The 23530-nt window shown below is 34.8% G+C and overlaps 1 protein-coding gene across 1 annotated transcript; it reads left to right on the top strand.

Moving 5' to 3' along the window:
* The first annotated feature begins 748 nt into the window (after positions 1 to 748).
* On the top strand, positions 749 to 21579 carry LOC117120923. The gene is made up of 16 exons (XM_033266025.1): positions 749 to 900; positions 4714 to 4955; positions 6937 to 7127; positions 9402 to 9526; positions 10959 to 11097; positions 11670 to 11784; positions 12261 to 12410; positions 13281 to 13321; positions 13478 to 13605; positions 13728 to 14111; positions 14925 to 15207; positions 15854 to 16041; positions 16941 to 17344; positions 18018 to 18123; positions 18964 to 19108; positions 20473 to 21579. Exons 1-16 carry the CDS (start codon positions 790 to 792, stop codon positions 20568 to 20570), a joined length of 2850 nt encoding a protein of 949 aa, XP_033121916.1. The 5' UTR covers positions 749 to 789; the 3' UTR covers positions 20571 to 21579.
* Positions 21580 to 23530: the final 1951 nt, after the last annotated feature.

The following is a 23530-nucleotide window of genomic DNA, read 5'->3' as shown; positions in this document are numbered from 1 at the left end:
TTGGATTATTGACTTGCTAAAAAATCTTATTAGGGGACGTTTATTTAAATTAGAAGGGCACTTATTCAAACTTTTCATGGGCGGTTATTCGAGAGGGGCGCTTATAAAACGGAGCGCTTATTCGCGCGAGTACGGTAAGTCACATTTGAAACGTTTGAATATAGTTTCAGGTCCCAGCGTGCTTATCATTAAAATGTAAGCTGTAAAGTGCCAAACTCGGTAAGTATCTGAATAACGAAACATTCGGCCCACAGCATAAAATTCTGATTCCAGAGAGAATACGCTTGTTTTTCAAACCAAAAGAAAACCGTACTCCAAAGAATATTCTAAAACATTAGAAGACATGAAACAGAATAATTACCTAAAATAAAAACTATAACAGCGTATGTTACAGACCTATTAAATATTATGCACAAAAAGACGTGTTTATTATACGTGACACCATACCTCAAGTGTTCTTAATGTCAATTTTGAAAATGGCGCGATTAAAGGGTGGCTAGAAATGCAAAATTACTAATCGGATTACATTCAATTTCATACTGTTTCAGAGATAATGTCTCTATAACACTGATCCATGTTTGACTGTAGCAGACGATCTTGAACGTGGTCTGTCTGCTGTGGTAGCACTCCAATAGACATGTGATTCAAAGGGATATTTCAACTTCATACAGACTGAGTCACAATCGCCAAAAATTAATACAGGAAATCGTCAATTATATACTCATCCGTATCTGCACATACATTACTTCAATTTTTTTTTACTGTTTACTTCTTATTATACAGATAAAGATGCGATCTGTAGGCCGACTCTTAGGCATTTTTATCTGCCTCATGCATCTAGCTTCGGCACGGCACTACCGGGGTGGGATGTTTAGTTATGAGCGACTTGGAAACAACAAGGTAAGAACATTATTAACACCAACAAAAGCAACCATAATAGCTCAATTGACAGAAATGTAGAACTGTGGGCCTGGAAAACCTCTACAGAATCAGGACATAAAATTCAATCTTAGCTTTTTCTCAGCAACAAAATAATTGTTTATTTCAAATCTGGTTCCCTCCTTTAATACTCCACCCTTGGAAGTGCATTATACACGGAGTTGGGGAGGTTGAACCCTTCCAAAAATGGTAATGTAATGGTTACATTGTTGCGTGCATATCGGAGACGATAATGAAACACTACAATGGTTAAATTTTGAACACAAAACTCGGATGCAATATACGAGAGAATAATAGTGGGAGAACAAGGGGTGGCAAAAGGGTTCACTCACCCACAGCAGCAGCCTAAAAACATCTAACCAAAATGTGGAATATAATTTTGAATAAGAGATTAAAAACTAAAAACATCTCCAACACGCACCTTTGGGCAGCAAGTCCCGCCCCTCGTACTTTATGAGTTTTACTCGACATCCATAACCCGCCCCACTCCACCCCTCCTCTCCGGGCAAACAATCTGTATCCACCTGGTTGGTTGGGCCATGCCTACTGCATCATTGGCGTATATTGGATACAGGTTGAAGGGTTACAATTACTGTTGTCCTATCGAATACATTAGTGGCAAATTTAAGTCGAGTTTCCATAAAATCGCTCAAGCTATTGTTGACATCTGATTACCAGTGATGGCGCCAGGACCTGCCCGACGGAGGGAATAAAGGCCCCGACAGTGGAGTGAATCGAGTCTCACTTCAGGGGCTGCCTAGGGACACCGGTGGGGGTCCAGGGATGTTTGATGAATTATGGCGAATTTTTATTACTTTGACAGGCATATCGAGCTACTATATGACTTCATGTAGGCTATGTGTTCTAATGTTAAAATCAGCTTCCAAAACCAAAACATTTTGAATAAAACAAGAAACAAAGAGTATACAATGTAACCATCTAATTTATTTTCAAATCCTCATTCTGGAAAGTGAAATGCATGAAATCTGTCAACCACACTGTCAAGGTCGAGGTTGCTTCCCCTATCACGATGCATTCCAAGCATCATGAGGCTATCCAAACGAGCATTTGTCATAACAGAACGAAACTTATATTATTATTGTGATGAAAAGTTAAATAGTTTAATGAAAGTAAATATTTTTTTTAAATTTGTTTATTCACCGACAAAATTTACTCGTCTTCCCCGGCGGGGGGTTACGCTTTCCTGACGGAGGGGAGGGGGGAGGCTATATCCCCCAGCCCCCTCTGGCGCCACCACTGTGATGTACACATTCCTAATCATAAGACAAACTATTTTCAACATAATATTAGATTTACTGGCCCTAAACTATGGAATTCTCTACCTTCACTAGTTCTCGATTCCACTAATAAAACTCATTTTTTACCCAGCTCAAGAAACACATCATCAACTCCCTTATTGTCCTTCTTTTTTCACAAAATGATGTTCGGTGTCTTTGCCTAATTTGAACTGTAGCCTTTTTTGTGTGTGCGTGTGTCTTCTTTGTCCATTTTTGTCCATGTCCTCTTTCTGTTTGTTTTTTGTGTCTCCCTTTTGTACTTTTGTTTCAGGCTGGCTCGTCACAAGATGATTTTTCTTCCTGGGTCTGTGCCTTTTTCCTGAATTTGTTATGATCTTGTATTATAATTGTGTACAAATGATAAAGGAATCAAATAAATGTTACTTTAAATTGACAACTTTGGGCGACGTGGACTGGTCTGTCAAATGGGGGAGCTTTCACGATTGCATCGTGGACAGCTACGCAGTGCAGCGCAGTAAAAACGCTCAAGTGATACGATAGCGATTTTACATATAAATAATAATTATTCTGGATTTATATCATATATTTATGAAATCCAACCTGGCTGAATATGCCTAATGATAACTGTAATTTATTTTGTTGGTGATTATGAAATGTAATATAAAATCATCGTTGGTGATTATGAGATAGAATATACAATCAACAGTTTACCATTATTATACCTGTCAGTATTGTGTTTACATGTATTCTTTTTGTACTATACTTATCTATCAGTTCTAAAGCAAAAATGATTAGAAATTAATAGATAAAAAATGAATAAACTGTAATGATAATCATTCATTAACAGAAAATTAACCCATGTATTTAATATTATAATGAATGCATTCTCAATTCAATAGGCATGACAAAACCAAGACTGGACATACACATGAATATATTGCTAGTACCGTAGGCTTTCTTTTGATAATAATTATCTTCAGTAAATTTAAATGAAATGAAACATACAGAGAAAATAGTTTAGAGTGAAAGGTCAAAAACGTATTGAATTCAAAATATAAAATTATTATGACGAGTAAATTGAATCAGATGTGACCATATTACGGAAAACAAAATGCCAACCGATAAACAACTAAGATCTCCGATAACTGAACAATCTTCGATAACTAAACGATTTTCGTTAACTGAACACTTTGAATACCGAAGGAAATTCAGTCGTATTTTATTGTAACTACTTGAAACAAACTCGGTCTGATAACTTCCTACTTGCATTATATTATACTTGACAATGATTTATCGATTCTCTACGGACATGAGCTTATTAATCAACTAACATGATGATGCTTTAAATGTTTTTAGTGATCATGAAAACATTAGAAAATCTTTATTTTGCAGTATTTTAATCTCTGATCATAGGCCTGTGTTTTTACTTTCTTAATTGGTAAATGTAGGCCTATTCAAGTCTGCTTAATATGCGATGTTATTATCATTAATAACGATTTTTTTAGACGTCCCAACAAATATAGAAAGAAATACAATTATCCAGGAAATCTTATAACCACATGTTTATTGAAATTTTAAAATAAAAAACCATTTCACCCCCTTTTGTCAACTTCGTGTGGTTTCACGTCCTGAAGTTTTCATATTTGTAGACGACAGTCTCGCACTTCAAACGCAACGGTTTGTGCGCCAAATACATGTCACGTGGTCAGCAGAATTTCCCTAATGACCATGCGTCATCTCGGCAAAGTTTCAAAATCTTAGACATTTGAGGTACCTGCCAGGAACTATTGTGCGTCGTGGGAACGTAATTGCAGATTATGAGATCGAATTGTGAGGAAAATCGTTTAACACTACGACCAACGCTACTACACTACGACAAGGGCTAATTCTCATTTAACGCTACGGTATCACTTTATGCACTCTTTTTATTTATCTTAAATAAAAATAATATATTTCATTAAAGTTTGAGCCATAAACCCAACATTAACTTGCATTAAGATTTCAAAAATTTCAGTCGGGATTTAGATTTTTATGAAAATCCTTCACTGGCCACAATTGTTACCGATAATCCACATGTTGTAAACCAATCCTGTCAATGTTGGGTATTAGTCCTAACCATGGGATTGATTTTTCCTTGTTCTCTTCGAAAAGTTATTTCACAATAATGTATGTTTAATCCATTTCCTTGTCCCTGTGAAAATGGTAGGCATTACTTTATCCACGTCATCTTGTACACGCAGAAATATCTTAACACTAAAAAAAGAGAATTAGACCTAAGTAGTTTTAATTATATTTTTGTTGATTTTGTATCACAAATATATTTTATTTACATTGGAAATGTAATTATTATGACATCTGACAGAGTTTTCAATTTATTTTTATGACATATATAAATATATAGGTTTATGTTATTATGAGCTTATATATAAGTATATGCTCATAATGTACACATATGCCTACTTGACATCAAAAGAAAATGTTGTTAAATCATGGTCGTTATATAATTGTATTTCAGTTAAAAGTAACATGGCGTCTAGCTGCTCGCCGTGGTTGGGGATCCGAATACGGTTGCACACGGGTAGGGGAAATTTTAACAGGTGAACATAATGGTGTATTGAAGTGTGCCGAATGTGACAGGAATCAAACGATAGCCGGACCACTCACCTACAAGTGTCTGGAATACAGTGAGGACCAGGACTGGAGTATAGTTCAAGGGTCAACAACATACGTAGCGGACCGGCAGCAATTCACAATGATGTAAGTGTTGGTGTAGCAACATTATTTTAAGATATTAGTTTTCATTACATGATTACATATTATGTCTTACGTAATGTGAACTTGCATTTACAGCTATGCATGTAAATATGCTTATCATCCTATCTTTTATTGGCTGTTAATTTAGCGCGTGCATTTGAAATATCATAAACGCGCTTGTTATGCGTTTCAGAAAATTCGCCAACTTGTTCATATTTAAACGCTTTAATAGTTAAATGGAAATTTTCCTTTTCAGTGTATTTTTTGTAGGTCTATGAATTTAAAAAGTATAGCTTACAAGAGTTTTGATCCATAGATACGCCTAGAAATTTAGCTAGGAGGCAGCATATTAGTTTCAGCACAGAAGACAGGTCGAGGACAGACATAGAACTAATAATATAGTTACTGAGCCCAGGAGATATAGGCCTATTTACTAGCTATGGCTGAACCATGTTTTCCCATGAAACCAGGTTTATTGCAAACATCATCTCTTTACTTAACCGTGTGCCATGGGGAAACATTCTCGTTCGCATAATAATTATCTCTTACTTAACGCCACAACAGACGAAAATGTTCTCTTTGCTTAAACCATGTGTCCATAGGGAGAAAATTATCGTTTATTTGTTATTTAACGTCATAAAACAGACAAATGTTAAATGAATTATAAGATTCTTTCAAATCCGTGCAGCAAATTTTGTGGTGCGCATGTCCTAGTGCCCTTAAAATGGCAGTGCCTAGTGCTGTTAAAATTGGAAGACTTCTATCGTATTGTCGAGAGAACACAATCCGCTGATGAAGAACTTGTGTGTAATGCTGCGTTAGCTAACTATGTAGGGGCCTATGTGTTACAGTATTTCGCGTGTAATTTACACTAAAACACCAAAAATCGACCGTGGTAACTTGTGTAGGGTTTGACCTTCCAGCGTTTAAATCAAATTTGTATAGGGCCTACATTGCATTAGTGTCAACCAAGTTTTATCCACATCATGGAGGATTATTCCTCTATGTCCACATTGATGCTACCAAACATGTTATAAGATATACGAACAAGATCAATGAACAATACAGTACAAGCAATGGTTACCGATATAAAGCTGTAATTACGCGTCAAATATTGTTCTATGACATTTATATATTTCAATATCAATTTACATTTCATACACTCTGTCAAAAATGCCCTTAAATCGTCATAATATAATATGAACATAAAAATTTAATTACAGAATTGAATATGTAACTTACAAGGATCAAATATGCTAATTCAATGGGACACTGATTGTAAAGTAAATTTTGGCTGATGACATTATATAGGCCTACAAAGTATCTCTTCCTTTTGAAAGTTTTGATGAATAAACTGAAATTTAAATACCTGCATGGTAACCCAGGATGGACTGGAGTACGGTCGATTCTTACAAGCGATCTGGCAAAATGCAAATTACAGGATCTTAGAACAAATTAATCATTGTACCTAGTTGTTTTTGTTGGTGTTGTCCTAAAATCGTATATTTAGAGCCATTGTTGCTATAATTAATGCTGTAATCCTCATAAATGATATAGGCCTATAACTTTTGTTCTCATATAAAGTTGGCCTAAATATGAATTTTTCCGCAACGCAAGAAACGTAATGCATGTTACGATTTGTTAAACAGCAAACAATAGACAGCAAACGTATACAAAAGTTGACTGACTGCTGCGGCCTGGAATTACAATAGTTGTGAAACAATGTTGTCTTGTGTCCGAAGTGAATATGTGAACCAATCTTGAAGATTGATTCCCACTAGGATGATGGGTAAATAGGTTCACTTAGCAAATCCCAATTGAAGTAGGTCGAAATCAGGCTTTGTTGGCAGTGAATTTCAATGAATGAATTCATGTTTAATGCGATCCTATCTATATGAATCAACGTGTGTATGACAAAAACCCTTTAAATTCAAAGTGTTTCGAACCTCCGTTATTTCAAAATACGATGTTTTCTTCATTCCAGCTACCAGATAGAGCCAGAATCCGAATGCCGAGAATCCAGTAACTGGATTGAGTTGGAGAATTATGGTATGCAGACCTGTTGGAGATTAGTAACCAAGGTGGACTTAAGTAAAGACAATCATTCTCCAGTGGTCTCTATGTTGCCAGTGTTCACCGTCCGAAAGGGATGTACTAGCTTCCTTCCAATTGAAGGTAGGAATATCCATAAAAGTAGGTCCAGTCCGTTTCAAGACATGTCGTCAAATAGGCGGTGTGGGGTGTGGAGGGTAAGATAGAAATAAAGCTACATCTAAATAATCTAGGCCTAACATTATTATGCAACATTAACTTCGACAAAAACTTTATTGTTTATTTATAAAAAGGCAAGCACAAGTACTCGAATTTGTTTTTTCGGCGTCTCATACCAAATTCGACAATTTCGTAGACAAAAAGTAGAAATGCACAACTAACCTCAGGGGAAGCTATCTGTGGGCGTCGCTCCAAAGTTCTAGACCGAGGTAATTTTTGGCCTGCATTTCTAATGCTATAATCCCGCGGGAGGGAACCGTATCAGAAACAGCGTAAAAGTGTTGTAATTAATATCTAATTTACTCCATAACTGGGTGACTAGTGATATGGTTGTTGTCCTGGATCGTTTTAATCAACATATTCCACAATAAAATACAACAATAATAAAAAAATAATAATAATGTTTAACGGAAGGTGTTCACCTTTAGCGAATGAGTCATTCAGAACCTCTCTGAAATTTCGTTGTGATTAGTAATTGCGACGATTCCAATTTCTGCAAGTAACTTTTCTTCATTATTATCATTTCAAAAGTTTTCTATTTGAACATTTCACTAGACAGTTTATGTTAACAATTAAAGTCAGTGTAGATATTTCTTAAAATATGCATTTTTATGTATAAGCCTATAACATAAAAAAATATATAGGCCTAATAAATGAAAAGCGCGTCTTCGAAATAGACCTTTCCGGAGTGTCAATCTAACTTAACAACTGACCAATGAGAAAGAGTTATTAATGTTATGGTGAACACACTTTTTTTCGTTTTGGCTTAGGAAAGTATAAATTATCCGAGAAAGCCCCAAAAATGTATAATAAAATAGCGAAAGGATGAGACAAATAAAATATCTATTTTGCCTTACCCATAATATAATTTTTGCTCTGAGTAAACTGTTGGCTTTGAATTTCCAAAGCATTAAATGTAGACGGACGGAAATGAAACCGTATATATCATTTCAATTTTAGCTCTTGCGACTCAAACGTAATAAAGATATGGCAGACAGATAGTTAACATTGACATTATCTAAATGTCGATCACTGTTCTTAATTTATTCACAAAATGATGATGGGAGTGAAATCATACACTAATTCTCTCACTTTATATTCCGCACCCAATGGTCACTTGTTATGATAGCTTAATAGCCGTGCGTCTGTTTTTAAAAGGCACAAATAACCAGATTCGAAGAAACGCAACGTAAACAGTATAGGCATAGACCTCTTAGAACATTTGAGTCTCATTCATCTGCCTTGGAAACTTAGTATCCACATTTTGGCTTACTTACCAGGGGTAACACCAGGGGAGAGGAGAATCCCCCCCCCCATCCCATCGTCAATGCGACGATAAACAAACAATTGCCTATCCAAATAACGTTATTTTGATTGCCAATAACTAATATTGTGGTCTAAAATTTGTGTCATACTAAGCCATTACAACTTATTCAAGGACCTAAGTCGGCCCCTTGGTTCGAATCACCTGTAGGACAGGTCGGACCCTCTCAGTAAATTTATGATAAGTCTGATAAGTCAACAAGTTTAAACTTCAGACACTTTTTCCTTTAATAGGCCTACTCCTTATCAGAAATATAATAAAATCGCCTAATATATTTATTCCTAATTATCTTGGCCTAGTTTTAATTAATGTCAACTATGTTTCATATATCTCCTTTAAATTTAGTCGTTAATGAAATACCGGTAGAAAAGTCTACTGTTACAACTTACTTTCCACTATTGAAGTAAATAAACTAATTTTAATAGTTTATTCATATTGTTGAAAATCTTTTTCCAGTTTTAAAAAACGTGTTTCCATATGGTGTTCGGTTGTTACTTAGATCGCTAATTCAATTTCTTGATACGCCTTAGCTGTTAACATACCTAATCTTTAAAATGTACACGATTCTTGTTACGTTATTCTTCCTGCTTTGAGACAGCTTAATGGTTCTTGGCTGACCGTTGCAACCTTAGTCCTGTCGACATGATAACAAACAATTCAGCTCATGGCAAATCATTTCAAAAGAGAGTTAGGCCTACAGTCTTAACTTCAGTTCCGCTTGCGATTTTATCCAGATCGAATTTAATGTTAATTTTCCGTTATTTTGTTTTGACCTTAGCTCGTAGTAAAAATACAAATATCCCTTTCATTTAGGTGTAGTAAGAATATATGCTATAATATTCTATTTATTTCAGCCACCGATCCGGATGGTGATGAGGTGCGTTGCCGATGGGCAGAAGAATCCAAAGGAGAGTGTCCGCCTTCCACAGCTGGACGACGAGTATGTGGTCAGGCAACTGATTATGCCAAACTAGACTCGGTATGATTGTTTACAAGTTATACTGAAATTCTACACAATTTTAAAATTGATGCGATAAGACGTGTGTTACGTCGCATTTTGTAATAATCGTCGTATTTTGTAATAACTCTGTCGTATTTAGTAATAAACTGAGCTGTCGTATTGTGTAATAAAGTCTGTCCGTATTTTGTAATAACACATCAAATGCCTATTTTCTTCTATACTTTTTGCAGTTTCTGATGGACTAAATAAAAACTTGTGTTAATGGTTGTTTGATGTGAGCATATGATACTAAGAGGCCAATGTTCACATGGTCGTCGTTCTTCTTTTCTATAGTTATCAGTTTTAGATGAGTTAAGTAACATATTTGCGTTAATGATTGTTTGGTGTGGCTGTGTGGTAAAAAGAGGTGAAATATCATATAGGCTATTTCTCCCATTTTATTTTACAATAATGAACGTTGTATAAATGAAGAATTGGTTATAGATATGATAACTTGTGATTGGGAACCCTCAGGAGTTACATGTTCAATTGTCACTGAGGGTCATTTAAAGAATAACCATTATTTTTGCATTATTTTTGATTTATAAAAAATGGTGTAATAAAGGTGACTCCGGCTTGGGAATCATCAGAAATGATTTTCAAGTTCAGAGGTCATTAGCAGTTATTTTACAAAGGTGCACATTACAGTATTAGGTCCTATATTATATAAAACGTTGGTTTATAAAGCAAATGAACAAAAATTAAAAATATTATTTTTCATGCAACTTTTGACCTCTTTTTATCACACAGCTACACCAAAGTACCATTAACACAAGTAATTTATTTAACCCATCAACAACTTTAATCGCTCAAAAACTGCAAACAAATTATAGAAGAAAACAGGCATTTTATGTGTTATTACCGTCGTATTATACGACAGACTTTACTAGAAAATACGACAGCTCAGTTTATTACAAAATACGACAAGGTCTGTTGCAAAATACGACAGGTAATACGAAATACGACAAGGTTTATTACAAAATAAGACAGGTATTACATACGACAATTTTACAAAAGACGTCAATACTGTAGTAGATAGCCTAAATGAAGCAGACCGTTCAATACCTATCCTGTATTTGTAATAGTAGACCTATGCATTTAATGCCAAAGATAATATATAAATTTATATTTAACCTATATATAAACGAATAAGTCTATTCTCGGCATACTAATTTGTCATTATAAATTTATCAATTCTTGTATTATTAAGTGTTTCAGCATGTAAGCCAGTGATTGCTCTTTAAATTTCATAAAAACGTATGAGGAAATGATGTAAGTTCGTCTGTCAATACTGTGGCTGAGATTTAATCTGTCTAGCATTCGTGTAACCCCAAACAAACCACAATTAATTTAACTTCTTTACATGACGACCTTAAATGCAAGTATACAGTTTTATTTTATCTGCCACTAGAAACGCTGCCGACTGGAATTCCCGGCTGAAGGTGAACCAGGCTGGTATGCAGCTACAATCATGGTCGAGGATATAGACAAGGTAACCGGACGACCAAAAAGTTCAATCCCATTTCAATTCCTGCTTAATGTTACTGAACGTAAGTTTTCAGAGTAAAATGATTTTACAACAGGCCAAAATACAATGTCATTTTAATAAATGTAATTACTTATTGATTTCCAGATTGTTGAATAAATACTGTATTGAATAACTAAAATCAGACACAATAATCAATGTAGTATTTGTATTAACAATAATATCAATATGCTAATCAGACTTTTTTTTCATTTTATTTAGTTCTTTACATACAACAATCTCAATAATAGTAATGTTGATCGAGTATAAAATATTCAAGCCATTATAATTAACTTCATCATCACATAATAAAATTCACAAGGTTGTTACAAAATAATAACAAATCGCAATGTTCACGAGTGTGAATTCGTATTTTTGAATTAGAGCGAAATAGAAGGGTAGCAAAATTCAGCAAAAGGCCAGATATATCTATGCTCATATATTCTTGACATAGACTTTTAAAATCTTTTAATAATTAGTTGTCCAAGGAAATCCGGTTATTACCCTGCTTTTAGGAAGTTCATGTACATTCCTTAAGCTAAATACCGTCACCTTAGCAGACAGCACTATCAGTTTTGAAAAAATGTTGTGTTTCAGCTGGAAGTTGTATCGGACCCGGACTTGATGGACCCAGCTGTGATGTCATTAGAGTGAACGAGAGGTGGACAGGAACCATTGTTGCCAAGATTGATCCTAAATCTGACGCCGACAAGTAAATAGGCCTAATTTATAACATCCCCATTTCATTTATTACTCAGCAGTGATAAGCACCTACTATACGTTATTGAACTTTCAAAAAAATATATCAAATACTCATTTAATTTTTCCGAAAGATATTATGCTTAAGACCTGAGTAATTACACAGCCAGAAAATAAAATAAAATACATCCTGTATTGGGTATTTAAAATTTTCCCATGCAGTTTCCATTAAATTGAAATAACAACCTAAGTTATATACAAAATAACCATGATTTTATTTAGTGTAAATAATTTCTTCAAACACGAACAATATACAAACTTTAAAACAATTTAACATCATTTCTACTAGGCCTTCTATTTTGCTCTAGGTTTATGGACTTTTAAATTATACACTGGCACGCCTAGGAAAGAACAAGACTCTGTACTTTGCTCTATATAGGCATAAATACTTATATTGTCGAAAGCATATATTTTGTTATATTCCGATAGTGTCATTGGGATTCTTATGAGCCCACCTGACGGTATGACGAAGCGATATGCACGTCCACCTCCAGGCAAGAAAGTCGTAGCACAACTATCCTACGCATCAAATCGTCAAGGAATGGTTTCGTATTGTTATTCAGGCCTAGACAACAACTGGTGAGAAATATAACTTTTAGTATTCCGGAAATTGCGCAAGTAATATTTTAATAATAATAATGTTATTAAAATCCCAAATACAATTAAATTATACATTGAAACTGATTGTACCTAATACTGTTTCCAGCCAACATTTTGAAGTTTTAATAATAACTTTATAATAAGTTAATAACGTTAGAGTTTGGGTTTTAAAACGTTTGTTGTGGATTCAGAAGTACGTATTTGTAACAAATTTCTATTGTTGTTAATCTTCCATTTATGCATGAACCAAAATAACATAAGTTGTATTTATCTGGACGTTTCGGTCATCTCAACTGTGTTGTTACTTCAATCTGGTCATGACGTCTGGTAACTACACAGTCAGTTGAAAAAGATCACCGATTGTGATAGAAACGTCCAGGTAAATACTGATGCTATTTTGGTTTATGCATACATGAAAGTTTAACAATACATTGGATGATCAGACGATCTTTTTCAATGAACACATTCCTAATTAAGTAACGTTGTAAGGTTGCCGCAACGTTTTGTTGACGTCTTTTTCTGAAATAGCATATAATCCCACACTCAACAATTTTTGTAAACTTTATGATAATGTTTTGTGCTTTTTGAGTTTGTTGACAAATTAATTTTGGGTTTGTTTTTCACAATTTATCATCATCCCAATCCCTTCCTTGCTAGAGCGTTTGTTTTGGTTAAGAAATGTTCGGACGGAGCAGAGTTACAAAAATCTGCCACCAGTTAAAAATATGCCTAATGTACATGTGTTTTGTGCTCCAACGAGCGTTGTTATCCTAATTATACCTTGAGAAATTATATATGATTACAATACTAAGAGATTTATGTTTTTAATTTGATGTCTATTAATAATAGGATTCAAAGTGATCCAGTTTGTGGAAGAATTATTGTTTCCAGTAAGTATTGTTACTATTCTTTCGTATTTTTTTTTTAAATTTTATGACGTACCTATTTCAAATCACTTGGCGCCTTACAGTACCTTGAAATTGTTCCATAAGCATACACAAATATTTTAACAGTTTTATAAAACTAAAAATTTTTTTTCTAATCAGACCATTTACCAAAGGTTGCTGAAGATGTCAAGCCTGCAAGGATTCTTCCGCTGCAATCAACACCAGGACCTGGAACTCAATTTGGAAAAAATCCCCCCCGAATTTGGGAAGTCAAATTCGACAAGCCAGTAAGAATCGTAAAAATTCTGTACGGCATCAGTTTTATATATCCATCAGAATGAACGGTCCAAACATGTTGTATTTTATCGGTTAATCTTCTAGATAATTTTATGAATCTTTTTATGTACAGATTGAGCGCCCAGAACACGCAGCTTACATCAAAGTCGTAGAACTTGGAAATAAGGGTATTAAAACAATCGCTAAATATGACGTCAAAAATAGAAATGAAGTCACATTGGCAGGCGATACCGCTCGCTTCCGACCTCCCCTTGACAGACTGAAAGACGGCGCTATGTACTCTCTCCAAGTAGAAGCTGGGACGGGAGTAGTCTACTTCAAAGACCCATGTGGCAATGCACCAGCTGCCAAGCCCAATGACGAGTCTATGTGGATGTTTGGCACTCAAGCCTGCACCCCAGCTTCTCCGCCTAGAGTTGTCAAAGAGAGGTCTTTCCCAGGCCCTGATGTCAGGATTGATAATGAAGAAACATGGGTCATCAAATTCAATAAAAATGTGAGTTAACGGATCGTAGGAGCAAATCCCTCATATGCATTATATTTTATCCCTTATAAAAAAAATTTTTTAACCTGGAAAATAGGCATATTTATATTACTATAAAGGGACAGCATGACTATAAAAGTAATAATTCATTATGGTAACTATTTTCATGTTTATGATTAAATAAGGATGATATTGTTTTAAACATTCAGGAGCATGCATCATCGATATCAAGAAAGGTTTTACGAGACCCATTCCACAAATAGGCCCCTATTAATTATAATGATACTGATAATTATTTGGATTTGTATTAGTTTTGGTGTTGATAATTAAAATGATTCGTTTTTACTGTTATTTTCTCTTCTTTATTATTTCTTAATATTTTGGTTATTTATGTGGTTGGAATGGCCACCGCAGTGGTTCAGTTAACTTTTGGTTGGCATTTGGGATCCCCCATTTTATATATTGTACTAAATAAATAATAAAAATGAAATAAAGAAAATAATGATAATGGTCACCAGAGGATTGAGAGGGTCAGGCCGGCCGCGGCCCCCTTTTCGAAAGTTAAAAAAAAGAAATAAATAAATAAAAAGAAAAAGATTATTGTTCAAAACGCCTCAGAGGTTATCATTGGGTAGTGTTGTCTCGATCGGCCCCACTTTCGCTCCCCTACCCCCTCTTTTGAACATCTCTGGATCCGCCCCTGGTGACATAGGCTCTATATTAGGCCAACATACGGTAACTGTGGAAACAAGTTAAAATGTATTGAGTGGTGTATTTGTATGGTGCGTATGTTGTTAATAAAAAATAGTAACCTTTTTTTTCCAGATTGTGCGTCCTACTGCACCGGCATATATTACTATCGTCGAAATGACCCAAAACGGAGAGAGTGAAATCGCTAAAATTGACGCCAGAGATAGAAACCAAGTCATATTTCCGAACTACGATCCCACAATAATGAGGATCCGGGCTCCACTTCGCGATTTGGAAAATGGAAAGGTATATGAGCTGAGGATAGACAGCGGTGTGACCTTTAATATCAATCGAAATCCATGTCGAAATGAAGTTGCTAGGAAACCTAATGTTAGAGCAGCATGGACCTTTAAAACTCGTAAGTGAATTTCTTAGATATCAAATTAAAAGTTGTGAAAAATCGAACCCATTACCACAAACTTTTCGAACGGAATACAACCATAAGAATAGTTTGCAAGGGGTAGGCCTTTTGGTAATTTAAATCCAGTTCTCAGAATTTGTAGTGAGAGCTCTATTAGTTCGAAAGACTTTTCCGAAAATTAGGTTTATGTATACCTAATAAAAAATCAAATGCAACTTTTGACAGCTAACTCTATAATTTGGAAACAATAAAGTAAATAGAAGCTCTGCCAGAATATCAATTTTTTCTTTGACAAAAACCTATTGTATGCCCATATATAGTCATGATGATAAATGGTCATCATGTGATGTCATCATGACCATATTAAGGCATATCACATGTTGTTGTCAAATAACATTTGATAGTCTGGACTAGGCTTTAAATTAAACAGTTTAAAATTAAAGCGACGTCGTTTTCGTGAGTCATTATAGGGCCTATTGACATCAGGCCCACTATGAGCATTTGATGCGAGTGTGCACATTTAAAAAAAAATTATGATGGATTGGATGTGAATCAGAAAGTGCCGTCACACTGATGGATAAAAGTTCACATTAAACCAGAAACTTGATTTAATCCTAGTTTATAATATTCTTTTTTTCAACAGGAGCTTTGCCAGTGCCGTATGTAGACTGTGATGATTACAAAATGACGTTTTATGTGCCAATAAGACTTGCAAAGGGTGTTCCTGCCAGATTACTCCATCTACACGACCCTAGATGTGTTTCAACTAGGTTGAACGGAAGCCACATCGCGGTGGCGACGTATTACGACGAATGTGGAACAATAAAAAAGGTACTTTTTTGTGGGGGTGGGGGTTTGCTCATCATGAATCAATTAAACATACCATGTACTTTCTTCTATGAGAAGAAAACAAAAGGTAAGTCCCCAGCAACATCAGTAGTTACGATGATACTAATACAGGGGTCCAAAGTTTTCAGGAACTCGCATTTGTCTCTCGAAAATCGGGATGACTTCCGCACTCCCGCAAGCAAGAATCTCCCGGAAATGACCCATCTCCCTTAAAAATTAAATCTCAAGCATAATATTTGCATGTTTTAAATAATTTATTGTCACTTGTCTAATAGAAGTCAGTGCCGGGGTATCACTAAATGTATTAAGAAAGGACATAACTGCTGCAGATCAGTAAAGGATTCAACGGGATGGGGACAGCCGGCCCGGCCCCTGAATTTTTCCAAATTATAAAAATATTATATTTTAAAATTTAAGTCTGAGAGTGTCATTTCTGGCCATCTAGAAGGGCCATAATCATAAATTTTCATACCTCAGCCCCAATCATGGTGGGGTTGAGGGACTACCATACATCTGTGAAAGTCCCTCCCTGCCTCGGCCCCCTCTATTTCGGATTCCTGGATCAGAGACTAGATCTCCCAGAATTGACTTCCAACTTGTGACCCCTGCTATTGTTAGTACAATCGCTTAACGAACATATGAAGTAGTAAATTTGTTGATTGAAAGGGGGGGGGGGTGGTGCTTGATAATGCATGACCTACAAAACAAGATAGGTCTAGACTTGGACGTCGTCCGTCTATGACACAAGTTCAAACCCTTACCATTGTACTAAGTCGTCTTGGAATTCCCTATAAATTTCTCCATGAATAATTGTAAAACAAATGAAGTGTACAATCTGTCCCTCAATGACAAATAATCATTGATTTTTATTTAATCCATAGCCGATTTCTGCAGACGTAACACGATACGTTAATACCCTTCGCAATAATCCCCAACCTGTGATGAGAGGTGCACCAGCCACTCGCCGTTCACACAACGTGGAGTTGCGTTACATGTGTGAAGTGACAGGAACCAAGCCTGACAGAATGTTCAACCCAAACACAGGTGCGCAAGCGGACAGGTACAGAAACAACCGTAATATGAACACATATCTGGAGATGTACCCAACCGAACAATTCCTTGATCCATACACGTCACCACCAAATGTTACATTCGAGCAGACGTTGTATTTTGCTGGACATGCGTATGACATAAACAAAGTACTGGAGATTGACAGCTGCCGGGCCACTAGTAGAGATAAAACCTGTACAAAATTCGACATTCCTTACGTCATGATTGATGAGGGGTAAATATAAAAATCTTAATTTATGAATTATTGCTGACATTGAAACCGAATCCTATCTGTAATAATAATTACATATTCTACAATTGATAATCGGTAATTTTTTTTACATGTATATCTCTATACTGAAAAATTCTTAATATGCATATTTTAGTTGCGTTGTGATTTATACTTTAAATTTTCATATGTTTATAATAAATATAGGCCTATATTAATATTCAATCTTACATCGTGCATCGTGCCAGCAACGGTGCATCGTGCCAGCTAAAATACATTAAAAGACAATGAAACACTACTTAGCTCATACATACATCTAGAGAGAGGGAACCATGTTGCCTAAAATACAATGGAACAAACAGGAGCTGACCTGAAGCTGCATTCACATCGAATCCAAACCGAGATTCAGGCCTCGTTTCCGAAACGCTGAATAAACGTACTTATATTTTTATTGAATCGATTTTCTGATCGGCTTGGTAAGACTTTCGATCCCAAAATTCAGATTCGGTGTGAGTGCACCTTAAAAGTTGAGTCCGAACCGCAATCGCTGCTCCCACTATTCTTGAATTGCTTGCAAGATGTGTTTGCATCTGCTTTAAAAAAATCTCAAACGCGTAGTTGTAGAATCATAGTCGTATATGAAATACGCATTGTATAAACATTGATACTTTTCATGCAGATGTCCACTTGATCCTACCTTGATGTTCTTAAACACCCCTGGACGATACACACGACGATTCTCAATGTCAACTCTAGCATTGATCAACAAAGGAATGGAACACAATGTAAGTGGAGTTGTAGAGCTTAGTGGTTAAGATGGTTGCCTTCTAATTTCAGTAATGGGTTAAATTCACGACTATAAAATTAACTCCACTACCTATAACTTAATAAGGCATTGTTCCATCTTGTAATTGGTGAGTCTTGTTGTTGGAGGCGAAATAAATTAAAAACGAGAATTTATTTTGTTACAATTAAAATACAATTATAGTTGTCTCAGATAATACAAGCATTTTGATATTTTATCGTTTGTCAGTCACTAGCAAAGAGCATTTTTGACGACAATATATTGATAACAAAGTTCGTAACTGCCTTATGTGTTATGCATGTTTCCTGTAAAACCAAAAACGTCAGGATAAAGAGCTGCATGTTTATAATTTTAACATATTACAACAATACCAACACCTTGATGTTTTATCGTTTGTCAGTCATTTATCAAAGCGCATGTACAATACTGTACTTAGATTGAGGACGATATGTTGATTAAAACATATTTCGTACCTGCGCTTTGTGAAAGTTAGGCCTGCATGTTATCTGTATCACAACAAACGTCGAAGAGCAACATGTTTATATAACAAATATTGCAGGATGAATTCGGTTTGGAAATTATATAACTACAAGATCAATTCGTTAAATGATGTCAACAAATAATTTCAACTCGTAAAAAATATGACTCGTCAATTTGAAGATTTTCACTACGATTTCAACTTTGGTAATGCAATTTTTCGCTACTACCGTGATGTATATACGGGTGTAATGTGCTGTCAGTTACAGGTGGATATTTATCCGCGTTATAGTAATAATAATAATTATTATTAAGACGAATTCTACACTTTTCTATTTGTCAGGTGGTGGTTAATTGTCGCATGGTTGCTTGTGACGATACAAATATGTACGAATGTGACCGGATTCGTAGTTCACGCGAGGCCTGTATGTTTGGCAGTGAATATGAAATGGCCCCTGCATATGTACAAGCAGAGCAGGTTATGAAACGTAAGAAACAAAACTTCCACACCTATAGGCCACTGCCCCTGTTGAAATAATTAACTTCAACAAAATATATTTCAATTGCTTACTTACAATAACGTTAATATTCTTTATATCAAAATTAAAATAAGAAACAGTTGCTTATCTTGTCAATTAACATAAATACCAAAATTTGTATTTTTTTTTTTTTTGCAAAACGTCTGTAGTGAATGTACACCCAAATTGTTTTAATTTGTGTCTAGTATAATGGTTTGTCACCAGTTTATTATGCAATTTAAAGTTATAATTGATATTTTTGTCCGAAGAAAGGGGTTCAACATATTACAAAGGACATATATTTGTATATAAAAAAATATTTTAGAGGACAAATATGGATTTTATAAGTTTTGGCCTATGCATGCAATGTTTAAACAATTTGGTTTGTTGTTTGTACTACGTTTAGGATAATACAGTGTATATTGCATAACACTTCGTGGAAAACACCTCAAACGTTTCCGTATTAAAAATATAGGCATAATGCCACATATATCTAGTGAATTTTAACAGTTTCAAAAAGAGCATGAATTGCTTACTCTGTATACAATAAGTTCTTTGGATCCAATTGGAAATAATAACCTGAACGCTTTTCTCTTCATAAATGTAAAGAGGTTCGTAGTAAAATGTATGTAAATCTTTGCAAACTTGTTATTAAAGATGCAGCTTTTAATAAACTACACTAATGTACTGAAAAATTGTCCGGGGAGGTGGCCTGATAAAGTAAGGCCTAACAGGCTATTCTAGACTTTCTTCCTCGCCAAGGTCGGTAGACCAAGTCTTATTATGGATGCCCAGTACACATCCGACTTGAATACACTTTTAAAAAAATCCACTGCATTTTTTGAAAGAGTAGGGGGATGATACCCCAATGCGGGATCATTTCAGCTCCTGTTGTGATGTGAACATAAAGTGCCTCTCTATAGCTGCCAAGTAGTCACGGACCACGCCAATACGTATTTATCACATTGACGCTGCTGTGCTGGGAACTACTTGATAGTAGATTTAGTCCGCTTTTTGATTTCCTCTCTCCTCTGTTGTTCTCCCGTCGTTTTTAATTGTACTTGTATATTTTTGTATTTTTTGAGAAAAATAAAATGAAGTTATTCTCCTACCTTTACTTCTACTTTCAATGTTGTGAAGTGTTATACAGTAATATAATAATACTTCAATATTCATAGGTTGTGATGCTTTTGTCAATGATACTCTGTTGTACAATTCGACTTGTATATAATTAATTGTGTCAGTTTGTAAACAAACAGTTGCATGATATATCTTGCTCCAATAGTTCAATTAATAAGAAAAATAACTTCATGTAATTTGTATTTTGCTTTTAGTTGAAGTTGCACCAGAAAAGCCGGAAAAACAAAAACGTCAACGATTGAAAAAACAAAAACAGCGAGCACAGGGCGGATCCAGCTCCAGTGGGGATTAAAGTAGATAAGATTTTTAATGAATGGTTGGGAACTTGTATAGTTGTAACCACAGGATATGTGGTTTAACATAAACCAATGGGACTCCCAATGAATAATCTGTATTGGTAAAAGTACACAAAATGTAATTTATTTCTAAATCAGTTATGTGGGCACTCGTGGTGTGGTAATCATCTTAAAATAATTGGTATTCACTCATTTTTTCTTGTGAAAATAATGTTAAGACCCTGCGTAAAGTTAAAGAATTACGTCATAATACTGTTTAGTGTAATATTTGACAAACTTTGGTCTAAATCGAACTCGAAAATTTTCATTTACTGTTGTTGACAAGAAAAATAATCTTTAGATTTAAAATTTCGATAACACTGGATTTATAACACAGACATGAATATGTGGCAGTTGTCTAAACTATGATGAATAATAATTTTAAGACTTAAAAAATCAGAGACAAACAATGTGTAGACCTACATAATTTTTGAAGGAATCATTTTGTATACATTGTCTAATATTACCTCAGGGTTTCCGTTAGTTTATTTCTTTAAGTTATTTTTTGACTTCCACCAGCAAGTATCATCGATACCTGATACGCTTAATGTGTGCGCGAATCATCTAGGCCTATAAACGTTGTTTAACCAACAATGAAGGAATCTAACCCTAATTAGATGTTTGGTATAATGTTATGTTTATTTCTAGTTTGCTTACCTTGTATAAATGTTTATTTTGTTGAATTAATGATGTTTTGCATTAGTTAAATAGCAATGTAAATTACTTTAGATTACGATGAAGAAACGGTAGAAGAAAAATATTACAGCGTAGGGATAGTAGCCCATACAGCGCCCCCTATAGATTATGTTCTGTTCTGTAGATTGTGCTAGTTTGGACCTTGCTTGAATGATTAAACCGTAAATAAATGCCACTGTTTCATTTTAAATATCTGCTTTAGTTGTAAGGGAATGTTACTTTTATTTGTTTCAATGTATGCCTGTTCAGAATATATGTTATGTGCAATGATATCAAAATAAATGCTATTTACGTAAACAGTGCCATCCATTGATTTTTTTAAATTAAGGCATGATCATTTAAAACTTGGGTGCTTTTAAAAAAAAATCATGAGTCCTAACAGCAGAGCCAAAACACAATAAACCACTACAACATCACAAATCAACTTTTTCCTTTTATTGTATACCTTAATTTGTTACTTCTTACAGCTCATTTATTTTGTAACTTTTTAAGACTTCTTTTGTAACATTTGATTGTGATCCATCCACTACGAGTTTCCGTAGTGATCGCCCTATACAATGCATCATGGATTCTAGGGTGTCTAGAAAACCGAGTTTTACTTCTAGTTTTAATTAAAATTTCCCTCTGAAAATAATGCTATTTCTAGAACTAGATATTCTCAGATCAGAGATCTGAGTTTTCTGGACACCCTGATTCTAGCTCTTAACCATTACATCTTTGTGACATGATTCTATGAATAATTGCTTATGATGCTAATTCATCCCCAAGTATACAGTTACATATTGTAGACATATTATTACAGTATATCTTGGATCTTTATATAAACACATGCATTGTCAAAATAATTTAAAATGTTATTGTTTTTGACTGATTGAATATAAAAAGAGAATTTATTGCACACAGCCTAGATGAGTGGTAGACGCAATTGCGTAAAAAACACGTACCGTACCATTGAGAACCCGAATACAAATACACTGTATACGTTATTATTATGTAAAGTAAAGCATTCTTCAGAATAAGCAAATCAATATACTATAAGCAGGTAAGAAAAATCTAAGATTACACTACTTTTTGTAATATTATAAATGACAGTGATGGGCCATAACTATAGGTTGAACCAATCTGTTACTCTATACTTCATTTTCAAAGGGCAATGATACCAGGGTGGTCAAAAGGTTGCTGTTTCAATTCTCAACAAAGCATGAATCAAAATTTTCCCGGACCCCCTTTCTTTTTGGATTTTTTTGAAAACATTCTGACCCCTCCCTCCTAAATTTGAACCCAGATCCGCCCCGGCCTGTAAGTATAGTGTCCATGTAATGTCATCCACTGAAAGCAGCAATATTACACACATGGAATTGAAGAAGATGACCTAGGTGTATACACCTGTGATTTCCGTTAATCACAGGTGTATACACCTGTGAACACACAATCTACACTATATTCACACCAGTCACGTCTGATATTAAGACAAGTTATTCCTCCATTATTCTGTAGTTCCTACGCAGCACACTATCAAGGACAACATCAGTTAAGTTTGTATTGCTCAAAGTCAACCCAAGCGATCCACCAATAACACTGCAACAGATTTACAAAGAAAATGTACTAGCAGAAAGAACTTCAGCCTACTTTGAGGAATAAATTATTATGGTTTAACACACAACATATCTGGAGACAATAGTTCACCTGTGTGTAGCTAGGATTTCTGGATCTGCAAAAGCAAAGAAATGCATATAACCAGGCAACTACACTAATGATGCAAAGCAATATTAACAGATACTAGATACAGACTTCTAAAGAACTGGTACAGAGCTATCTGGCAATCACCTTACGTCACTGCAACACAAAGACACTAACAGCTACCCTTGTACTGCTATATCTGTTATTGGCACTGTGACCATGCTTGGTATTTATCCCAAGATCTTTGGATTTTTAATGACACCCTGGGATGATATCTTCGGATTTTTTTTGTTAACTTTTCATTAAATCTTGGGACTTTTTAATGATATGAAATTTTTATTTTATTTTTTCATCAGTAAGTGAACAAATAAAGCTGTTAAAGACCTTTATAATATCATAGTTGACAGTTGTGAATGAGGGTTGTTTATTAATTTATTCAAAAAGACCTATATGTTTTTTTTTTTCAATTTTTTCACTGTAGCCGTGGGTTAGATCAGTGGGTGTGTCCAAGTACACTATACTGTAAACTCCTTTTTTTTTG

Source organism: Anneissia japonica, unplaced genomic scaffold (genome assembly GCF_011630105.1).
Source record: "Anneissia japonica isolate Jap-2015-1 unplaced genomic scaffold, ASM1163010v1 scaffold1626_len201304_cov172, whole genome shotgun sequence".
NCBI lineage: Eukaryota > Metazoa > Echinodermata > Crinoidea > Comatulida > Comatulidae > Anneissia > Anneissia japonica.
The sequence above is the reverse complement of the archived record's forward strand: the minus strand, read 5'-3'. Positions and strand labels throughout refer to the sequence as shown.

Bases quoted from the DNA above. Each gene is read 5' to 3' on its own strand.
- LOC117120923 (XM_033266025.1), top strand. From the start codon at position 790: ATGCGATCTGTAGGCCGACTCTTAGGCATTTTTATCTGCCTCATGCAT. The intron at 9,527-10,958 runs GTATGATTGTTT...ATCTGCCACTAG, and splicing joins ATTATGCCAAACTAGACTCG to AAACGCTGCCGACTGGAATT. The intron at 17,345-18,017 runs GTAAATATAAAA...CTTTTCATGCAG, and splicing joins TACGTCATGATTGATGAGGG to ATGTCCACTTGATCCTACCT.